This window comes from Callorhinus ursinus, unplaced genomic scaffold (genome assembly GCF_003265705.2).
Source record: "Callorhinus ursinus isolate GAN/ISIS: 27379988/994484 unplaced genomic scaffold, GSC_fseal_2.0 scaffold2, whole genome shotgun sequence".
Taxonomy (NCBI): Eukaryota; Metazoa; Chordata; class Mammalia; order Carnivora; family Otariidae; genus Callorhinus; species Callorhinus ursinus.
The window spans coordinates 86895630-86919573 of NW_027397064.1; the positions used below are offsets into that span (position 1 = coordinate 86895630).

Genomic DNA, 23944 nt, shown 5'->3' on the forward strand with positions numbered 1-23944 from the left:
GGTATTTTTGGTAAGCAATCTCCAGTATGGACAATGTCACACAGATATCTTCCGTCTAGAGTTGTCAAAACTGATCTGTATTACTATTTTGTAGCCCCTAGGAGCTGCTTATTATGCTAAATATTACCATTCATTTCTACCACAGTATTTTTACATGCATGTGTATTTGCAGAGGAAAGTTTATATACTTACTAATTCCTAGTATTTCATTCTTGAGCCATTCAAGATCCCCACAAATTTTCAATTAGTTTTGAGGTTCACTTGCTTTAGTTTTTTGCTTACTCAACAGAATCAACCAGATGCTTATTCTAAAGGGACAAAGCCTTTGTGTCATAGGCACTAGATATTTATCTGTTGGAAAAGTTAACGTTAGGGACTTGATAGAACTACTTAATACTCTCTTGTTATTAAGCAACCTTCTCAGTTCTCTTCCTGCACGACATAACTGTAGGTGTATTCTCCTGTGGATCACATTACCAGCAAAGGGGTATTCTCTCCTTCCTCGGGGGGGTGGGCAGGGGTGGTGGTGGAATGGATGCTGTTATTGCCAAGGCAGAAATAGAGGTTCTCCTCCATTTTGTTTCTCCCCTATGCTCAGATGCATAAAAACTAAGACGCAGTTTCTCTGACCACTCTTGGAGATCTCTTCCATAGATCTTTTATTCCATTTTGAAGATAAGTGATACAACCTAAGATAATTTTTGTAAATACATGGAAAAATGTGAAAATGGACATTTATAACATAAGCCAAACCCTCAGGTTTATTTTGCTGAAATTATTCTGGAATGAAACTTAAGAAAGAGAATCCCCTTTGCCTCCCCACCCCCCATTCTGTTGAACCAAATTAATAGCCCTGTGTAGTAGATCTCCTTGTCTCTGTTTTATTGGTGAAGAGCATGAGCCTCAAGTATGAAATAACCTATCCAAGGGCTCATTCTAAGTAAGTCGTGAAACTGATACTCAAGCTCTATCTGAATCCAACTCTGATGTCCTACTATTTGACCAGGCTGCCATCTGATTTGCCACATGTACTCACTGATAGAGAATATTTATAGCTAAAGGAACAAAACTAAAGGTGGGATTGTAGCCAGTGGAACTATATAAGTGTATGTTCAGTCACCATTGATTTACAAAAAGTAACCAACATGTACTTACATCATTGCAAGAAAATGTGTGTAGTGAGAATCAGACTTAGACTGACAAAGAAATCAGCATTTCTAACCTCAAGGTATTTAACTGCACCACATAAACGAAAGATATCTAAAGAAAAATTTCCAGCAGATCAAGTATTTAATAGGAGAGTGATTTTTCAGTAACATAGTTATGAACTAAGAATATAGACATTTGAGGGGTGCCTGGGTGGCTCAGTTGGTTAAGCGACTGCCTTCGGCTCAGGCCATGATCCTGGAGTCCTGGGATCGAGCCCTGCATCGGGCTCCCTCCCTGCTCAGCAGGGAGTCTGCTTCTCCCTCTGACCCTCTTCCCTCTCGTGCTCTCTCTCTCTCATTCTCTCTCTCTCTCAAATAAATAAATAAAATCTTAAAAAAAAAGAATATAGACATTTGGCCTGAGCTTTACTTTTCATTACATCAATGGTCAAATGATTTGGTATAATAAAGTATTCAGTTATATCACTCTTTAAATCATTTTATTTATGTGTTCACCTATTCATGCATTTCTTTTTCAGGAAGCATCGCTATCATTGTGCCTCTAGTCCTCCTGGTGACTTTGATAACCACCTTAGTAATTGGTTTAGTGCTTTGTAAAAGAAAAAGAAGGTAAGATTCAATGGTTTAGACAAAAGGTCAGTAAATAAATTACATACAGAGGTACAAAAACATAGTGTTTTTCCATTTAATTTTTTTTTAATTCTTAAAAATGTGATTTAGTTATTCCAACTGCAAAATCTTGTTTTCGAACCATTTTATCCCTCTATTTCATTTTAAAGTGAGTATAATTCAGAACTCTCATCTCCCTTGTTATGTTGATGGAATGGCTCCATTTGTATATTCTAACAAAACTAACAAGGGCACATATTAATTAAATTTCAGTAGAATTTTACATTTTTGGTAGTTTTTCCATGAAACAGCAAGAGTCTCTGAAGTGCATCCTATTATCTTAATGTGTAAGATTAGTAATATCAATACAGTGATACTGAATATGTATTATGTATCACAACTTGTGCATTTCATTCACAAATTCTGCATTGGTTTATGTTATATATTCCTGGAAGTATAATTTTTCAATTTCTGTGAACATGCAGTTATAAAGATCTGGAAGGAGTAGGTTGTCTGTAAGGTTATTATCTGGAACCAAGTGTTTGTGAGTCAGTTTTTTAAAAAAGGATGACTTGGGGATTGAAAACAATCTATTTCAGGAGTACCTGGGTGGCTCAGTCGGTTAAGCATCTGCCTTCAACTCAGGTCATGATCCTGGGGTCCTGGGATTGAGTCCCTGCTCAGTGGGGAGCCTGCTTCTCCCTCTCCCTCTGCCCCTCCCCCTGCTTGTGCTCTCTCTCTCTCTCTCTCTCTCTCTCTCTGTCAAATAAGTAAATTAAACAAAAAAAAAGAAAACAGTCTATTTCAAAGATTCTTTATCACTACTTTTTAGTCATAGTTTTCAGGAATAAAAGGTAAAAGTTAATTTAAGAAATAATGAATTAGTGAATATTCAGTTTCAACTAACGTGTCAGCTATTTAAGAGGACTATGTTCCAAGTGCATTTTTTGCTGTCAAATCTAAGTAATTTGGATAACTTATCACATTAAGACTTTTTTGGTTCTTCTATGACTTGATAAATATTTATTTTTAATGCACTTTTATTTATGAACTCTGTGAGTTATGTTAAAATAAGTCAGTAAATCTACAAATATGATAGCTTTATGTATTATGATTGTAATATTGAGACAGTTTACACTTACATTAATGTTCACATATTCTAGGACAAAAACTATTAGAAGACAGCCTATTATCAATGGAGGAATCAATGTAGAAATTGGGAATCCATCTTATAACATGTATGAGGTGGATCATGATCACAACGATGGAGGTCTTTTAGATCCTGGTTTTATGATAGATGCAACAAAGGTAATATGTTTTAAGATGATGGACAATAAGCACTAACATTCATTTATCTGTAATATAGTCCTGAAGTTTATCAGCATTTCTTTTATCTGAAGTTACAGTGAAGAACTTTAGGATGCATTGAATGTTATAGTCTCTTTTAAAGAAAAAAATAAAATTATGGCTTGCATTCACCTGAAGCATGAAGTTAAGATAACATGTTTTGGAAAATACATATGTATTTATTCATTTAGTTTATAAACATGTCTAGTTTACTTACAATAATGCTTTACTCAAATGTGTTGAGATGCTAGCATATATAAATGTACAGCCTAGCATAAAAATACTGTCTGATTTATTTTTTAATAATAAAAAGAGTGTCAAAATAAGTATTTTATTTCCAGTAGTGTTTCATTGATTCAGCTAAGCTGTGCCCTCGGATTTGTTTGTAGTCAAATTACTTTTGAAAAAATATTTTTCTACTATAATAGCCTTCCTATCAATTTGAGTTATGTTGTTGATACAAACAGCCTAAAAATCTAACTTTTTTGGTAAAGTTTCTATTCTTATCATTGTATACTGAGGTTAGCAGCTTTCAAGAGAAATAGATGAATGATACAATTATCCAGATAAACTTGCAAAGATTCACTACACTGTATTATCTTCATATTTTGCATGGTAATGATAGACTATTTTATTGTGAATTAAGAACATCAATTTGCTATTATGGAATGATTTTTCTTAGCTTACTCATTCATTTATTGAATAACTAATTTATTTTCTGATATATGAAAGATGCTTTGTCCAAAATGCACCTTTACATTGTAAATAATCACAATCTATGTCCAAATGGGTTTGCGCTCATAGCAACAGCTATTCCCAAAGATGTTGAATAGGGTCCCATACATTCAGGCTAGTTCTGGATCCATGGCCAGAATCACTGAGCCTGAAATCAATGGTCAAATATTTATTTCTCTGAAAAGGAATCAATTATTAGTGCATGTGTATATTTTTACATGATCAGAGGATATTGTAGTGACTTTTTTCCTAATTAGAAGTAAATTTATACTTATTATTATTAATTCATTAATTAACTCCTACATTTGAAATTGTTCATGAAATAAATTCTAGAAACCTAAGTTTCATTGTTTTCTACTTAAAAAGGGAAGACTCTATATATGGTGCACATTGTTATTTGATAATTTATGAAGAAGATAAATAATAGACTTCTCATATTCTTTGAATTTTTCTTAGGAGAAAGTACACTGTAAGTATAATATGAACTGATGAGGACATACTTCATACACTTTTCATAAGGAGAGTTCTTACTTTCCCCATCATTTTTATTTCTAGTGATAGAATTAAGCCAATTTTCATTACTTAAAGAAAATGGCTTTTTAGTACTCCATTTAAAAATTTTTCCACATTTACTCTAGGAAGATAAAACTATGCTTCAGTGCCCCTCAGATTACCTTTAATGTATTTGCATATAACATTCAATAAATATTTATTTACCAATTTGCTGACTGATTGACCAAAATTACATTAATGTGACTTAGATGGCTGAGTCTAGCTAGCTTCTGATTTTTGAAATGTAAATATGAATTATTGCCTAAGGAGTAACTGCAAGAGACACAACTAGTCCTAATAGGTATAAACACTTTTGGAAAGAAGAGGACCACACCGAAGCAACCTTAATGACCAAATGTTTTTCATAGAGTATTTGCTGAGTCATGATGGTTTGATATAATCATGATGTGATCAAATGAAAATTGCATTACACATAAAGAGGATTTTATAGAGCATTTTCATTATTTTCAAAATGGTTAAAATTTATACTTCAATCTTATCTTCTAATCAAAATAACTGAGACAGTAAGTAAAGTTAATAAAAAAGATTTGACTATGGAGGCAATCACAGAACAGTTTGAAGATTTCAAAAAAAGGAAATTAGTATTTACTGGTTTTATCTCCAAATTCATCTCAAATTTTACTTAGATAATTTTCAATATTTTTTCAATGAGATCTTTGTGGGGGGAAATGAAGAAGCAATATTGACCTGATTTTATATTTAAAATTTTTTTCTGAGACCCTTGCCCTTATCCCCAACTTTGTGATTATTAACCCAAGAAAATCTAAAGTCATTGTTCTTGCACGGAGACTTAGTGAACTAGTTTAATTAGTAATTCATTTGGAGAGTCAGATTTTCAAAATACAGATTTTTTTTAAAATGTGACATTTTTATTTTTTTTAAATATAGGGTGGTGATAAATCTTTAATTAGAAGCAGTCAGATATTTGAGTGTTCAAAATGGGCTACTGTCAGAACTTTTCAAGGGGACAAAACCTTAGGTAGGGGAATCTTGTATATTTTTCACAGAGTAGTTAGCAAAGATATGATTTCTTTGGGAAGGATGAAGTTAAATAAATAGAAATGTATGGAGGTGTCTTGACGCATGGCGTAAGTAAGCTTACTGATGCTATCAGTAAGCTGTACATAACAGAAATGTCTTAAGAAGGAGAGATCCAATATTTATAGTTTTTTCTTAATCTATTAAAGCTACGATGAACACACTGTTTGTGCCCCAGAGCTAATGAGTATTTTTATGCTATTTTTATGACTTAATATGAGTTTATGTCAATGAAAATCGTTCCATGATATTAGATCGGAAACTAAAATTCTCTGTTTACATACAGGCCAGGTATATAGGGGGAGGGTCCAGTGCTTTCAAGCTTCCGCACACAGCGCCTCCCATCTACCTAAACTCTGATTTGAAAGGACCACTAACTGCTGGGGTGAGAGAAGAAAATTCATTATTCCATATCCATTCCATCACAGAACCCCTCGCAATGAAAGATGATGGCTGGACTTAGATAAGGGATGTCTTTAATTGAGTTTTTAATTAACAAGAGATTTCAAAACAGCATTAAAATCTGAGGCTTATGTTAGATGTCCCGCTTATGCAAGATTACATAGAAAACATGTTATCATTTTAGATAAGCTAGTAAGTAGAAATAGCTCTTCTGCTGATTTTGAAAATGTCACAGCTCTTTAACAATAAAAATGAGTTTTTGCTATTCTTAGAAATCTCTAGCTAGAAATTTAAACTGAATAATTTAAACTTAAATTCATGTTTGGTTTTACTCATTTCCTATTAAGATATTTTGTTTAGTATTTACAAGTTTGGTGTCCACTTAAATAAAAATATACTACAAAATGTGGCATTGTATTGAGAAATTAGAAATGGTCTAATGAGACCCCTCTTAAAAAATTTTTTTTATTAAGTAACTAGTTTCTAGAGGAGGGTACTTGGTCTTAAGTTACATGGTTTAAGGTAGATGGAAGAGGGATAAAAATAAGGGTATAAAGATTCCTGGGGATGAGTATGTTCTCCTTTGTACCTCTCTCGCATCAGCTGTTTTTCATTCTCATTTTTTTCATGTCTGTCTCATTTGCATGGCCCAAAGATTATATGTTTCTTTGTCAGAACTAAGATTTAGTGTTCTGCATTTGGGAAGACAAAACTAAACTAAACAAAAACTAGGCAGTAACTTCTTGGGTTTAGTTACAATTAATAAAATGATAAACATTGCATGTTTTCAACTGGAAGAGATCACTTCTGCATGTCTCGATTCTACTTCAAAGTGCTCTAGGTATCTATGAAAATTAAGATAACTATGAACTTCAAATCCTTGGAAGAGTCCAAAAGTATTTACAATAATAAATACATATAAGTTGTTTGAAGCAAAAATATCGTCTTTATTTTAAAGTTTATTCCACCAATGCGTTTTACTATTATTTTCTTTGTTTTCCTGTTTTTAACTTCATATTGAAAAAATTGTAAGCCTCAAGCAATTAGATAACTTTCTGTAAACACATCTTTCCTGCCACTGCTATGGCGGAAAGGTGGCAAACGCACGGACTGGAAATAAGATGATTTGGTTTAGTGTTTTATGCTTTTAAGTAATCTCAATGAATATTGTCTTCACAAAGATATCCTCGGGCTTTTACTCTTATGTCAAAGTTCCACTTAGATTCCCAAGTTACCTGAAAAACGTACACTTATGTTTTTATCTAATACCGCACAAAAGTCAACTAAAGCCTGTAAACAGAAATTAATTACATTTATGTAATTACTATTTAGAAAATTAAATATATTGCAAATAAATGTGGTTAACATTGAAAGATAGACATCCTAGAAAATAAAAAAAAAATATGGTCAGAATTGATGACAAAAATTGAATTTCTCTATTTTTTTTTTCTCCTTCAGCCAACAAATTACTCCAATCCGGTGTATGCAAAACTATATATGGATGGGCAAAACTGTCGAAACTCCTTAGGAAGTGTTGATGAAAGGAAAGAACTGCTTCCAAAGAAAATAGAAATTGGGATAAGAGAGACAGTGGCATAATCAGTGATACCTTTTATATGCTGTATAAATGTATAAAATATAAGGATTACTTTTGTATGTTCCAACAGTATTATACTTGTTTTGGCATCAGCATTACCTCCTTCTTTATCTTTCTCCTGGTTAATTGTTTTCTGAGTTTTCTGGGTTTTACTTTTTGCTGATGACTATTGATTGACCATTTGTATGGTATTTTTATGAAAAAGAACTGCACTACAATACAATTTACAACAATGCTGCTGATATGATTCACCTTTGGATTTGTTAAAAATTAAAAACAACATATTCCTTTGTAGTGTGAATATGAGCAATCTATTTTATATGAACTTTTTTGGTTCTACTTAATCAACAAAGAGAATCTCTGCACTTTTTCATTATATGGTCTGAAAGCTGTAATACAATGTCATTTTACTTTTCCATTTAAACTGATGGAAGAATGATTGAATGGTCAACTCTCTTGTTTGTGCCCATTAAGACTGATTCAGACTGCTGAAAATATCTAGCCCTCACAAGTCCAGCATCACCTGCTTTGAAATTAGCCTTAGATTGCCAAGTGGTAGATGAAAATTTTGATGAAAAACTTTTAAAAATATATACAATTAATAATTTGCATGAATACCTGCAACTACATTTGCCAAAATTTAGCGGACTCTATGTGATATACTAAACATATACACCCTGTAAACAATAGTTATATTTAGGTGGTAGAACATAGCAAAAATATAACCAGAAGTGGAAAGACCACACTTGCTATGGGATAAGACCTTTTGTTCTCCCACAGTCCTGAGGTAAATAGCCAGCCTAGAGCACAACAGGGCATTGGGTACGCATGCCTTAGGAAGTTCTTCCTAGTCATGTGCATTTTGTGGAAGATTAACCCAACCCCTTACCACACAGAACACTGAACAATAATACATAAGCACACAAATTGATGACAGAATTTCAATTATGTGAATGCATTCTCTTTGCCAGGTCAAAAGGAAGAGGCAAAACAGCCATTATAGTATAGAGTAGTTGGTAAATATTTTCAATATACAGTGTGACTAATCCAATATTTGCCCTATTCAAAATATATTCTTAAAGGACTTTCCAGGTTATAGAAGAACAATTATCTGTCCATAATCAAAAGTGGAGAGTGTAAATGCTGACCAGTTACTCTGATACTCTGGTTTCTTTTGGTTATGCAAAACACATGGACCCCATTCACTTTTTTGTTTGTTTGTTTTCAAATTTTGACTGAAATAAGTACGATTTATTTAAGTTGTATAAAAAAGGATAGCATTTTTATACAGATATCTTTAAAGGCACAAAAGATTTATTCACAAGGTATGGAGGGCTTTTTGTTCCTCTGATAGACATGACTGACTTTTAGCTGTCATAATGTATTAACCTAACAGATGAAATATGTTTGTGGTTGCTCTTTATCCCTTTGTACAAGCATTAAAAAAAAAAAAAAACTGCTGTTTTATAAAGAGACTTTTTGTTGTACTATGTGCATGCATACTACCTATTTCTAAACTTTGCCATATTGAGGCCTTTATAAACTATTGATTTATGTAATACTAGTGCAATTTTGCTTGAACAATGTTATGCATATCATAAACTTTTTCAGGTTCTTGTTTAAGTACATTTTTTAAATTGAACAGTATTTTTCATTTTGGTTATAATAGTCATTTTGCCTATGTTTCTACAATGAAGTGTTAAATACTTTATAAAAAATTGTTGACTGACTTATTTAAATGAAATTCTACATATTTAAGTGCTTGTGTTGGGTAGTTTTTAAAAGTAAGAAAATTCTTTTATTTGTGGACTCTAATATCCCTAGGAAACTATTTTAGTAAACATGAGACATAATTTTTGTTATATCCTTAAGAGCATACTTTCTGGGTTAGATTGATTTCATTGCATCACTTTTAAAAGCACAATAGAGAAAGCATTTTCTCTCTTCTTGGAGCAGAAACATTTTCCTTGCTTCATATTTTCCCCCCATCTTACATTGCTTATTATGGATTCTTATATTGCAGTAGAAAGAGAGGTAGGTTATACACACAGTAGTGTGACGATTGTGTTGAAATAAGCCAAAGCTCTTCCTGCCCTTCCCATTCTCAGAAAGTGTACTTTATGGAAAACTCAGATTGCATGAGATGCTATTTAGGCATTATTTTGTAAGTGGAATGGTTATCGGTATACCGACCTGGAGTATCAGCCTGGAGAAGAAAATACAGGAGGCTCTAATTAACTGGAGCTATCATTGAGTTATATTATCTAAAACGGCCTTTTTATATGAGAGCTTTAGAAATGTAACTGAAATTATTATTTGAAGGAAACAGAACCTACAGATTGAGATGATCTTGATACAGTTAGTGGTATAAACATCTAGCATATCATTTATGATATACAGACAACTAACTAACACCCAGAGTCTGGCACAATGGCCCATTTTTTCACTAGGGCATTGATGAAAACCATAGTTGAGAGAGTTCAGGATATACTTTTTAACCCTGAGGTCCCATCTACATTATCATGGTCCTTATGTCCACAATATGCTTCACCATCCCATGCTCGTGCACTCAAGTCCACATCAGAGTTCATAGTCTTTCTTTTTGCAATTATTTTGCCTTCAGTCTTTATAGGACAAAGATATTTTTTCAACTACTTAAAATTTATTTATATAGCTCTAGCTCTTTCTATTTCAATACTCGTATGCAAAAACTCATATAAATACTAGAAATTCAGGTGTACAATTCTCCTCCACAGTGACCATCCTTTATAAATGCCATCACCAAAATACTTCCTAAAACTTTCCTTCAAGCTTTGATGAAACGTATTTTCTAAAAATGAATGTTTCATGGTAAATTCTCCTTCCTACCCAAATGACTATTCATCTAAAGTAGGGGTTTTCAACCTCTAGACATTTGGGTCCAGTTAGTTCTTTATTATCCTTTTAAGGAAGGATATTTAGCAGGATCTCTGCCTCTACCCATTAGATGTTACTAATACCACCCAAAGTTGCAACAACCAAAATGTCTACAGATTGCCAGATTTCTTCTGGGGAAAAAAATTGTACTTACTAAGCACAAATGATCTAGGGCTGTGTTCTGCCTTCCATTATTAAAAAGCTCTCAGCTGAAACAGCTAAGTCAAAAAAAGAAAAAAAAAAAGAGAAAAAAAAATCCCCTCAGCATCAAAATCATGGTGCTCCCTCCCAAGTTTTTAAGTTTTTAATACTGATGATGCATGAGTTATAGAAATCTGGTATTAGTAAAGTGCCTATACAGTAAAGAAACAAAACAAAACAGAAAAGGGAGAACCACAAAGGGAGAGAAGTTTCATTTAGAAACAGTTTTGTGTAAATTTGGGCTATTTTAATTTATGTAAATGTTTTATTTGGCCACTTAATGTCATTTATGATTATGTTTTGTTTTGTGTTCGATTATATGCTTATTTTCTTGTTTCTTGAGGTTGAGATTTAAGCCTGTACTTTTCTTGTACAAATGTTACTTTCCGCTTTTATAACTCAGATATGAAGAAGTTCAATACTCAGTGTATGTTATAGCTACTATAAATGAACTATAATATGCAAAGTACCCACAATTTCCAAACCCTAACTGAGAAAATTGTTATATGTGGTGAAATGAATAGGAAAAAAAATGCACTGCTTTTTTTCCTTTAGCCCCTCACATGTCCATATCTTCAAACACTCTTGATGTAAAATCTGATTCCTCTCTAAGAATACCATTACTATTTACAGAATCAACTCTTTCATGTAGTTTTACTTTAAAAATTAAAATATAGGGGCACCTGGGTGGCTCAGTCGTTAAGCATCTACCTTCAGCTCAGGTCATGATCCCAGGGTCCTGGGATCGAGCCCCACATCGGGCTTCCCGCAAGCAGGAGGCCTGATTCTCCCTCTCCCACTCCCCCTGCTTGTGTTCCCTCTCTCTCTGTGTCTCCCTCTGTCAAACAAATAAAATCTTTAAAATAAATAAATAAATAAAAATTAAAATATAAGAGGCTAAGAATCCCACAGACTTGAGCAAAATAGAACTCACCATTTTTGGAAAGCTGTTTTCTTTACCTACTGTTCCATTCCAGTTTACATCACTTTATTTAATGAAACCTTTTTCAAAATTAGATGATATAATTTAATGCAAATTAAAATCATTGTTTAAATAGAAACCCTTGAATTGTAGCTCGTAAGAAAAGGAGAGACTCAAGCACTTCTTTGTGAAGGTGATTACCAGATAATATAGCACAAAAAATTATTTTTTCCATGTATTTTGAATATGAGAAAAACAACAAAAAGAGCCAGAAAATGGTTCATTTTTCAGTTCTGTTACCAATTCCATTGCTAATATATCCAGAAAGTTAACACATCAAGAAAAAGATAATTAACAATATACAGAAGTAGTTTTATTCAAAACAGCATTTAGCTTTTGATGATATAATATCCACAGGTCCAGGAACATGTACTTCATAATGTGCTATGCATGTATCTCATCTAAAAAAAAAAAAATGAAATGAAATGAGTTCTCTGGTTTAACTTTTCTCTAATAGTTATTATACCTAAACGGCTGTAACGTATTCTGAAAAAAATAGTTTCCAGTGAATCCTATCATTTTTTGTACCCAAAGTGATCAAAAGTCAAAAGAAAAATTGGTACTGAAGATGGCCTATTTGATAAATTCTATGCTTAAAATGTGTTCATTCTCTCTGATGGATAGTCTGCCCCTGTAGCTGGGGTTTGTAAGATAATGGTGAGATTAAGCAATACAGTACTGATGCTTTACTCATTTGTTTACTCCCAGATAATTTTTCAACTGTAGTTTCTTCTGCAGTTTTAATACATAAAATATGAGCTTCCTGATGCAATTGATTTCTAGCTATTTATGCCATAGTAACTTGGGAAACCAGTAACAAAACTGTTATAACCTTTCAAAAGAATAATGTCCATAGTGAAAACCATACACATCTTATTCAGGTCAGTAATTTAACTGTAAGTGGGAAAATATTTTTTCACATACAGAATAAACTGTGAAATATGATTGAGAAAAAAATTTAGGAGTTTGAAATATAAGGCTGTTTATGGAGATACTTAAAAAACAATACACAGAGTTGAAGTTTGGAGTAACTTTACTAATGAGCTACATTTCTCAGTGGGTAATGTCAAAAGTTAGGTAGGAAATAACCGAACAATGAGATTTCTAAACAGGAGTAACCTCCATCCTTGCAGTCAGCTAGCCTCAATGGTATATTTGTGGAAGTCTATATAAATAAACAACAACAACATTAACACACACCTCACATATTTTCACACACTGGCTTTGATGTCCCATTAATTGTGAAGATGGCATTTCTCTCCTATTTTTGTAAAATTCAGTCATGTTTTGCTTCTCTGGCTTATAATTTTTAGAAATCACTACTCTTATCCAGAGTGATAACTAATCCCTAGTTTTTTATTCCTTAATATAAAATCATCATATTTCTGTCCATTTGTGACAGTACAGGAAGCCAGTATTCCTCTTTGACTATTTTGTTATAACCTGTATCCTGTATTGCTTATTTTCTAGTTTAAAAAAGTCATTTTAGAAAATTTAGAAAATAAATATAAAGAAAAAAGAAAAATTACCACTGAAACACTAGAAATAACCAGTTACCATTTTAAAGAATTCTCATTTGTTGTAGACTCATGCATAAATTTAAATTTTCTACCCCACTTTCAAAATATAATATTATAACATTAAAATATTTGCTTTTATGTCTTTCCTCAGCTTCTATTTATTTTTATTTAGCTTCTGTTTATCCTATGCAGACTTCATATTGCATGAATTCATTTATTTTAGTCTTTTGATTTGAAAGTTATTTATTTATTATTTGTCTTACTGTTAAATATTTTTAACTTTAAAAAATGTACTAACAATTAAATCCAAAATTTAAAAATATCTTTTTTCCATCTAATATGAGAAGTTTAGTATCATTAGACTCCCCAGTCTAACTTACCCTCATTGTCTTTGATACAGTTTGTGGTTTTATTTTGACAAATGTTAAGAGAAGTAGTATTTTTATATTTTTGTCTTCCCTTTATTAATTGGAATATTTTCAACTATATTTACATTTAATATTTCTCTTTTAAAACTCATCATTCCTTTTACTATATCATTTTTTCATTCTTAATTTCTTTATTGTTATTTAAGTCTTATTTTATTGGTATATTTCATCAAATACACTTATAAAAAAAAGCCTTTATCTGTGGTTTATTTGCTGAGCTCTTATATTTATACAAACATCTCTCTAAGGTCTTCACAAACAAATGTCAACTCAACTCAACTCAATGTATGGAGATTTTCCATTTCCTGCAAAATTAGGTTGCACCTGCCTCACACTGCCTTGTGGTATTCAATGTTGCTAAGGATAAGTCTGAGACCAAACAGATTTTTCTTTTTTTGTAACATTTATCCCCAGGCTTAAAAACACAAAACTAATTATAATAAATATATTTTGCCACATATGCACTCATGTTTATATTGATTTTGTCTACTTTCAACAATGTTTTTAGCTGAGATTCGCTTTTTTCAAGATAACTTTATTTACTTTTGTACAAATTGATTTCTTTAATACACAGAAGTTCTTAGGTTAAGTCTTTCTTTTTTCTCACACATGTATCATATTAATAATTTTTCCTTTCTTTTCTTTTATTCTAGAAGAGTTTTTCAAGTTTCTGACCCGCATTTTTAGTTTACTTTTTATCCTGCAGATTCAATTGATTTTTCATGTATGCATGTACCTCAGGAACAAGTCCTACCTTATTTTACTCAGCTTCCTTCTTGACTTAGTTTTTTATTGTCCTGTTTAGTGTATTTTCTTCTCATGACTTTCTGCTGAGGTGTCATAGTATCTGTTTCCTGTTTCCTACTCACAATACCAACACAATTTTCCAAAAGCTCTCTTTTTCAACAATTCTGTAAGTCTAAGGAACGATGCCCTCATGTCCTTGTGCTATGAAATTAAAAAATAATAATAGTCCAAGGTGCTTTTATGTTTTTCTTTTCCATCTACTGATGTTTAATTATGGAGAAGATACTGTACCTCCAGTGCTGTCCAGTATGTAGGGTATGCAATATTTACTTGTTCCCACTTTCCATCAATTTTACGCCTCTTAAATATCTTTCTTAGGCCTATGGCTCCTGGACCATTTCTCCCTCATATATCCTAGTGGGTCTCTCCTAGAACCCAGTATGATGATTTTCATTCTCATATCAGTATGTTTTTATTTACTTAAATAATGAAACAAAGAAGTGCATAAAAATGCTATGTTCCTGTATACCATAGGACCAGGATTCTTTCTGTAATCCACACCCAGCTACATCCCCAAATATCATGTCCTGTGTTTTGCTCTAACCTCTGTAAATTCACTGGGAGGGAGACAGGCTTCGTTAGTGCTTCCACACCTCTTCCCTTTCTTGGAAACAGTCCTAGGCATCTGTCCTATTTTCTGGCAGCATCACCCTTTGAAAGCCTGTAGAATCTTGGATTGGGGGCAGTCACTCTACAGCAGAAGGATGGCTACCCACTTCCTTTCCGAATACAGATCCCAGGACTTTGCATCTTGATAAAGAATATGAGGCAAACAAATCCTCCCCAGAACATCCCAGAACCATGTTTCATATTTCCATCAGATTTATAATTTCCCTGGTTTCCCTTTTGCTTGTCCCTTCCCCCATCATCCAGAGAAAGCCCTTTGTGTTTAAGCCTCATGGGATTAGATTGAATCAACCTGGATAATCTCTTCATTTTAAGGTCCACTACCTTAAATTAATCTGCAAAGTCCCTTGCAGTCAGGTAACCTATGCACAGATTTCAGAGATTAGGGCATGCACATATTTGAGAGGCATTATTTGGCCTATAATGCACTCTTGCTTTCTGCCGTGGGGCATCTCTGAGCTGGTGCAAAAGGCAAGCTCTAGATGTTCTTGCCATGAGGTTAAATAAATTCTCTTATATTCTCCCTCACTGGTCCAGCACCTTTATGATCCACTCTAGAATGTGCTCCCCCTCATATCATCCAAGTTTACATTCCTTCCTTACTCAAGCTTAACTCTTAGTTGACCTTGATTATTTGACGACAAATGATGTAAGGACCAACCATGGGGAGAACAAGGAATTCTACAGGAACCCACCTGGAACTTAGGCGTGTGTGACCTGAGAATATGAAGGTGTTAATGCTCCATGGAGCAACCATTAGCCAATGGAGAAACCATTAACCATTAAAAAAATGCCCCTTCCTTCTTTTAGACAGCTAATTCTGTGCTTCATTCTTCCTGTTTCTTCTGAAGTTCTCTGAGAAACCAGCCCAAGTTTCACATAGTGGTAATCAATTTGAAAATACCCATCTGTATAGCTTTTGTACTATTCCCAGTTTCCCCTCCATAGTCTCCAGATCACTACCTAATATAAACCGCATAAAGCCTTTGTCTCAAGCTCTGCTTCAGGAAATACGAAGTGGCCTGTCAAAGCAAAAGAAGGGATTCTAAAAACAGATTCACCCACCAGTCAGACATAATAAAGACATCATTGTTGGTGATAAGTGGGGTGATGATTACCCAGACATGCAGTAACACCACAATTTCTAAGAGTCCCACCAGCAGTGACTGGGATGAATTATAGACAGATGATCAACATCCACCTGGTTGGCTCAGTTGGTTAAGCGCTGGACTCTTGATTTTGGCTCAGCTCATGGTCTCAGCATTGTGAGATTGAACCCCGTGCCGGGCTCCATGCTCTGCGGGAAGTCTGCTTGAGATTCTTTCCCTCTCTCTCCCTCTGCCCCTGTTCCGCTGCCCCTCCCCCTGCTTGCACTCTCTCCCTCAAATAAATAAATAAATCTTTAAAAGAAAAGAAGATCAAGCATTGGCTTATATGGTAGCTGTGGTTCTTAAACAATATGGAACAATAGTAATTATAAACATTGATTTGTTGGATGACTTATTTAAGGCTTAAAAAAGAAAAGGAACTTAGGTTAGCTAATAATCAACTCAAGGCTGTATAGGTCAGAAGACCAAAGGGTTCTATGTCAATTACCAGTCTTAACCTTGCAATGAAAAAAGGAAATACTCAAAATTTTTGAGGGTTGTTGGATATAGCATCCAGATGGATGAAGATAACAAGGTAACTTAAAATCATCATGCCCCCATTTAGTGGGAGCCTGTGGACTACAAGTAATGAGTAAAGTTTTGGCCCAAGTTTATCATATAGTGGATCTAGTACATCCAAGAATCTACCCAAAAGTTATTCTCTGTCCCCTCAGTACACAATTGGGATGCATATACTGAGCATCTGGCACAACTCTGACATGCATTTGTAGAGGAAAAGTGATTAAAAGAAGGGCTAAGTGGAAGTTCGCCCAAACTGCCCTATCTTCTGGCCAAATAGTAAAAATAAAAGCAAGAACAAATTTCCAGAGAAATTTCAGAGATTTATGCCACAATTAAAGATTTAAAATATGTGGTCATGGTGATTCCCATCTTAAACCATTTGTCTAAATAATAAATAAACAAAACAAACAAACTGTGGCCCTTTTTTGCAGCTATTCATCTGGCAAATGTATTTTTTTCAATCCCTCTCAGAGGAAGCGTTAAAGATTTCTTTTATGCTTGAAGAAAAGCAATATACACTCACTTTGACCATAGAACTATGTTCACCTTCATTTTTTCTTTTTTAAGATTTATTTATTTATTTTAGAGAAAGAGAGAGTGTGTGTGCACGCACAAGACGGACAGAGGGAGAGAGAGAGAATCCTCAACAGACTATGCACTGAGCACAGAGCTTGACACAGGGCTCGATCCCACAACCCTGAGATCATGACCTGAGCTAAAATCAAGAATCAGATGTTTAACCAACTGAACAACCCAGGGGTCCCCATCCTTTTTCAGGATCCTGAATCATGTCACATTTTGCAAAATCACACAGTGACACGGGTGAGGTCATTCAAATATTTAGTATATATAAGCATGTCAGATGCAAACTTTCTAGGCTAATATTTATAGGGTTTTTTTAAATATTTTATTTATTTATTTGACAGAGAGAGACACAGTGAGAGAGGGAATACAAGCAGAGGGAGTGTGAGAGGGAGAAGCAGGCTCCCCGCTGAGGAGGGAGTCCAATGCCAGGCTTGATCCCAGGATCCTGGGATCATGACTTGAGCCAAAGGCAGATGCTTAAGAACTGAGCCACCCATGTGCCCCTAATATTTATAGTTTTATAAATTTTAAGATCACTGACATTATTGTGATCATTTTGGTAGTGCTATATAACTCCAGGCACAAGGTGAAGTTTAGAACTGAATTAATTTTTGCCTAAATGTTTTCATTTTAAGTAATTGAATGCAAAACATTCTACCCCATTTCTACATTCCATTTATTTTCTGTGGACTCTTCAAATTTGGAGTGATTTGTCCTTTATTTCTAATATAATTTTTGGTCAATTAAGATATAACCTTTGCCTATAGATTTCTCTTTCTTTTGCTTCCCTTTTATTCACCTTAAGGATTGCAACAGAAAATATAAACCTTTTTGAGTATTTACTTTGCCATCATTATTACTTGCGGCATGATGCCAGCACATTCATGGAAATGTTCCTTTTTGGCCTATACTAGATTGTAAAATGAACTCTGAGTCCTATGCTTGTAAGTGGATGTATATAAATATTTGAAATGAATGTCTTCAATGGATTCTGCAAGACAAGATCCCGACCCTTGACTCTCAATTAATTAGTACAAAGAAAGAAAATCTAGACGAACAACCTCCCTATTCATTTGATAGCTAATTAAAATGCATCCTCTGTAGAAGTCACTTGACTCTCAATTACAATTAAATATGCAAGGTTATCAGAACACTGCAAGCGGAAAGCTGAAAGTAATCTTCCCTGTTAGAGTGAACACATCAAGGATGGTTCTGTGTGGTAAGGAAAGGTTTCCTGTATCACAGCTAGCTGTGTTTTTCATTGACTGTTCCCACAGGACAATAGAAACGGTAACGTCACTGCTGATCCTAGGATCCCATCAGCTATAGTAGACTCAAGGTTAAAACCTAACGAACTGTTAAAATTGTTTGTGGACCCCTCAAATATCAACTAGAATGGTCTAAAAAAAGTAGCTGTCAAGATTTGCCTGTTGCTCTAATGGTGTTGGGTTAATTTTGTCATAAAATTAATGATGCACTTAAAATGAAGAGATTTATGATATCTGCAAGCACTTCTAATTGAGTTAACCCAATAGAGGAGCTCCCAATTCATACAACTTCAAAAAAGAATGATTAATAAAGTGCCCAAATTGTATCCTCCCCTTTTGACTGAAATCTTCAATAGGCTCTTAAAATAAGTACCTCATTTTTACTTCAATTATTGTTTCTTTTAATCCAGAATCCATTTTTTAATAAGATGACAGTGTTTTTCATGAATTCCAAGCTCAGTTGTCTCCTTATACTAACCCATGAATAAAAGCCTTCTTGAGCCTTAGAAGAAAACCTTCCCATCTATATGTAATCAAAACATGGTCCCTTTACTTATTTAGTTTCTATTTTTAAAATGTAGGATGATTTTATTTGGCATCACCAGATTAAGTTTAAAAAGGCATTCATGTGTTAAGTGATATACTGAAGAGACATTGATAAAAAGCCCTATACCTAAGATACTAAATACCCTGCATATTTCAGTGCAACTATTAGGACAGGGACAAAGAACAACACGGCCACTCTGCTCCCTCTGATGGTGGTATCTGAGACGGAAATGGCAGCTTGAAGATTGTAACAAGACCTGGTCAAATGTGTGTCATTTCTTCTTTACAAAGACCACTTTCATGCCACTAGATTTATGATGCGCCAGTTTCCCATTACAGACCTTTTGGCTGAGATGGGACATGGTTATCACTATGTCCAGGTCACTGTGTGCAAGAAGGAAGTGCCAAATTTGATTCATCTTCCAGTGCAGATTTCAATGAAAGAACAGTCAGTTTTGTATAAATGAAACAACCAGAAAAATCTCGCAATTTTCTTTCATTTACCCTATCGGAGTAGTTATGTACTCACCTACTGAAAAAAGAATGGAATAGGAGAGAAGTTTCAATACATTCTAGGAAAGGATGATCTGAATGTGAAGATGGGACTTGGAAACAAGAGTAAAGATTTGTATGATCTCTGAGTTTCAACGGTTGCAGTTCTCTAGTTATTACAGTTAATCAAACATCCATAAAAATTAACTCTTCTATGCAGTTTTTCAAGTACACTCAAAACTTTACTCTTGCTTCCATTCTCCTATACCATTAGGAGACCAAATGAACCTCCTGGCTACCACAAAGAATCCGCATCATAACATACTGTTAAGTACCATAACCAGTCAGAATCTAAAACAATTAGTAACATGGTGACTATAAAGTAATACAACATCTTCAACAAGGATCTCCTAAATAAAGATTATCTGCTGGATGAGTCCCAACTTGGGCAGAAACAGGCCTTTGCATCACTGCTTTGTTCAGTCATTGTCTAGCTTCTCTAGAAAAGCTTGATCTTGACTCAAAAGCTGAGGCAGACTGATAGCTGAAAGCTTTCATACAACCATACATTTGCAGCTGAGCAGTGAGTCCTTTCTTGAAGCAGGATCAGGGTTGCAGATCTCCATTTCTGGAACAACAGCATTTTTGTGGTATTCACTAGATACTTACAGGGTATCCGATAGCTAAAACAGTATCCGCAATTTGTAAACAAAAATGCTGAAACATGCTCAAAACACTAAAAATTTTGTAATTATTTACTTAATTAGAACATATATATGGGGCACTTGGGTGGCACAGTCGATTAAGTATCCAACTCTTGGTTTTCGCTCAGGTCATGATCTCAGGGTCGTGAGATCGAGTACTGCATCAGGGTCTGCACTCAGTGTGGAGTCTGCTTAAGACTCTCTCTCCCTCTCCCTCTGCCCCTCCCTAGTACCCCCTCAAATAAATAAAGAAATCTTTTAAAATAGATGGATAGATAGATGATAGATGATAGATAGATAGATAGATGATAGATAGATAGATAGATAGATAGATAGAACAAATAACTAAATAATTTTCTCTACACTTACCCCTGAATTGGTCTTTTCCACTGAAAGTCTCTATTTACAGTCATTGCTGCCAATCAGAGCTATCATTGTAAAATCAAGTGATTACCTCTGGGTTTCCATTTAGTGATCTGTTTTGTCTCCTATTACAGGATTGTGCTTCCATGTTCTTTTACCTTAATCCTGATCAGTTAGTAGTACAATATCCAGGAATATTTTTGTTCCCCTAGGAACAGCTATACTTGTCTGTACAATGGTCTTAATTACCCTGTTTTTCTCAGAACTCCTCTCCCCCACCCAGAACTAGAACCTTCTTCGTACCACCTTTCACTTATCTATGCACTTTTCTAGACTCCCTAGAACTATTACTCACCTTCTTAACTCCTAATTATTTAAGTGTTCCTCTGAATTCTTTCTTCCATGGCCTGCCCAACTAATGAATGTCTTCAAAATGACCACTTCAGAATGCAAGAAAGACTCCTGGCCTCATGAACCTTGTGCCTTTTGTTCTCTTTCCCAACTCAGCCTCTTAAGGCTCCCCAGACCCATCAATATGGGGAATTTCCTTAAAAAAATATGGATTGCTAGGATTACATATCTTGGGGGAGAAAAGAAAAAATATATTAAATATGTGTTGGTTGTTAATTTTTTAATCAGATGAGGTACAGGTAATTTTAGACTCATCATCAAATGTTTTATTTCCTGTCATTTTTAAAATCTTTCCCCTAAATAAAACAGTTGGCTCATTAATAATTAAACCCCATCTCTCTAAATGAGTGTAAGGAGTAAACAAGGGTATTAAAGCAATTCCCTTTGCGATACTGATATAAAAACCCTGAAGGAAATGCATCAGGGAAAGCAGGTTCAGCTTCTAATAGTCGGGGCTGAGCCAGGGAATCTGTGTGAAAAAGCCTGAACTCAGGGGATGTGAATGTGGAAGGATGCCTTTTGTTTATTGGGAGCTGTTAAAAAAAATTTATTTGAGCACCCCATGTGGTAGCCTATACCGCTTTGTAGTATGACTTTGTAGCTCTTCTTATAAATAGAGTGGGATAGAAGCAATGGTGTAGCCATTCTGAGGCCAACCCTTAGAGGTATTGAATATTTCTGCTTATTTTTTTGGCATCCTGCTCAGCTGCTGCATGAGGGCCTGGCTGAACTTGATGAAAGATGGAAGACCGTGAGGATAAGAGGTAAGTCATAGCTAAGGCTCCCTGGACCAGTCAACTCTCAGCTAAATTGGTGGGTGATGAGACCAGTCTACCCAGAACTACCCAGGTGAGCCCAGTCCAAGTTGTCATGCCGTAGAGTTACATTAAGACACAAAATGTTAATGTGGTTCCTTGTGCAGAGAAAGCTCATTGATACACCCAACGACATCCAGAATAGTCTTAAAAAAATGTCACTAGCTGTACGATTATTGCCAGTCACACAGTCACATTCATTCAAAGCAGGATGCCTGGTCCATGACTAGCTTGCCCCGACACTAGTGGTGGGAGAGTGGAGAGGACAGGAAATTTAGTTCCTTCCATTTTTTGTCCACTATACTAAAAATCACAGACGTTTTCCTTTTGAATTAATGGTATTCTGGGTGCACAAGTCAATCAGCGTATGTGAGTATGTCAGACTATACACACACATTATGGAATTCTCAGTTTCCATTTAGTTCAGAGCTATCTGCAGTATAATCCTAATTAATATAGTCCCCTCTCCACTGGCCAGGATATAGTTAGATCTGAAATCTAACTAACTTATGTTAGGAAGTATCATGTAAGAGGTCAAAACACTATGGCTTAGAGAGTTAATGACTACAGGTGCTCAGTGATTATTTCCTAGATAAAAGGAATCTGAGGCAATCCTGAAAACATGGATAGAATCTCTGCAGGGGAAAAAAATGAGAGAAAAATATTCAAGACTGAAGCAATTATTTAAACCTAGAGCACACGTTTGAAATCCAGTGGAGGGAGAAGGAAGGATTTCATGAAGGCGGGCGGTGGTTGGAAAACATAAAACAGGTTAGGAGTCAAGGGATGGAATGCCCCTGTGGCAGACTGAATTTGTACCTTTCTTTGACTGATGCAGAATAGGCTGCTCTTGGAAGTTTCTGAACAAGAGAAGGGTATAAACAGAAGTGGTCTTTATAAAGTTGACCCATGTGGCAGATATGGAATAGATTTTAGGGGTTGGAGATGGAATGAGCTATTGCAATGTCCAGTGAAGAATTAATGGACTAGAGAAATAGCAACAAGTATGGTGAAGATAATCAGAAGGGATCTGTGCATGATGCGATGTAGAGTTTAAGGACTCAAAAAAATTAAGTTCTGGTTCCTAATACATTAGTATGTTTCAGACAGAAATTCAAAACTGAGATTAACAGTTGTTTGGAGACTAATTCTTTGTTCAGTTTGGAATATGATGAGTTTGTAAGTCTGAAAAAAATGTCAAATAGTGGCAAGAAAGGTGATACTTAATCTTAGGAGATGGAACATATAATGTTCCTAATGGTTAGTTATTCCAAGGTAGACTAAACTTATTGGAAAATAATTGAGAAGCAGAACTTCAGGGAAAGGGAGGAAAAAGGAAAAAAATATATAAGGAATGTCTTTGCAAAATTCTTTTCATAGCTGTGAATTTTAATTTGCTTGCTTTTTGTTTTATTTTTTGGAAAGAAATCAAAGAAAGAGAGCACTATAGAAGGAAGTATGAAAGTGTGACAAATTTAAAACTGAACATCTGCATACCACAGAAAGGAAAGTGAGAGAAAAATTTGACAAACATTTCTTTTAGCTCGGAATTTATTATGAAGTGTTTGCAAATTCTCTCTCCAATTTTGAATATAAATTTCAGAATAACTAATGCACACTTGTTATTGTGTAGTTTGTGTCATCTTATAATTTGAGTCTTGGAGCTTATTAACTTTTCTTTCTTATAGAAGCTTATTCAAAGAGCAAAACAACTCCTGAAAAAAGAAATGTCAAAATATAAAAAGCATACTCAGTGCTTTGGATAGAGGAGGCTGATAATAAATACATGACTGATCTTTAAGTAGAATTCTTTGTCATACTATAAAATAATTGTAGATATTATATGTATTTATATATCTATACACTTTGCAAGAATTCATGCTCATATCTAGCAAATAATTTAGAAAATAGCTTTATACTGACTGAAAGGAAAATGGAATAAAAGTGTGAAGGAAAAAAATAACAGCTTTCTTCTGCACTTTTTGAATATACTATTAAAGCCAAATGGTTTGGAAGAAACAAATCATAGGATGATGCATGCTATCCAGTTACATCAGAAAACCATAGAGTGAAGTGTCAAGCTGGAAAAAAAAATAAAATTGGTGTTTAAATGTACCAGTTGTAACCAGAATTTGATGA

The 23944-nt window shown here is 34.4% G+C and overlaps 1 protein-coding gene and 1 long non-coding RNA gene across 3 annotated transcripts in view; one reads left to right on the top strand and one right to left on the bottom strand.

Annotated features, from left to right (window-relative positions):
- The window catches only part of LRP1B (LDL receptor related protein 1B), a 1894461-nt gene extending 1885273 nt beyond the window's left edge, over positions 1-9188 (top strand). The window contains exons 87-90 of the mRNA XM_073905704.1: positions 1688-1778; positions 2942-3086; positions 5758-5856; positions 7332-9188. Coding sequence (XP_073761805.1) covers positions 1688-1778; positions 2942-3086; positions 5758-5856; positions 7332-7472 — 476 coding nt within the window. The 3' untranslated portion in view covers positions 7473-9188. The remainder of the gene's footprint in view (positions 1-1687; positions 1779-2941; positions 3087-5757; positions 5857-7331) is intronic.
- Positions 9189-11860: 2672 nt separating this feature from the next.
- Positions 11861-23944, bottom strand: part of LOC112811057 (uncharacterized) — a 107367-nt gene continuing 95283 nt past the window's right edge. For both annotated transcript variants that reach the window (XR_003204959.2, XR_012382002.1), the window contains exon 4: positions 11861-11970. This is a non-coding gene — a long non-coding RNA (uncharacterized lncRNA). The remainder of the gene's footprint in view (positions 11971-23944) is intronic.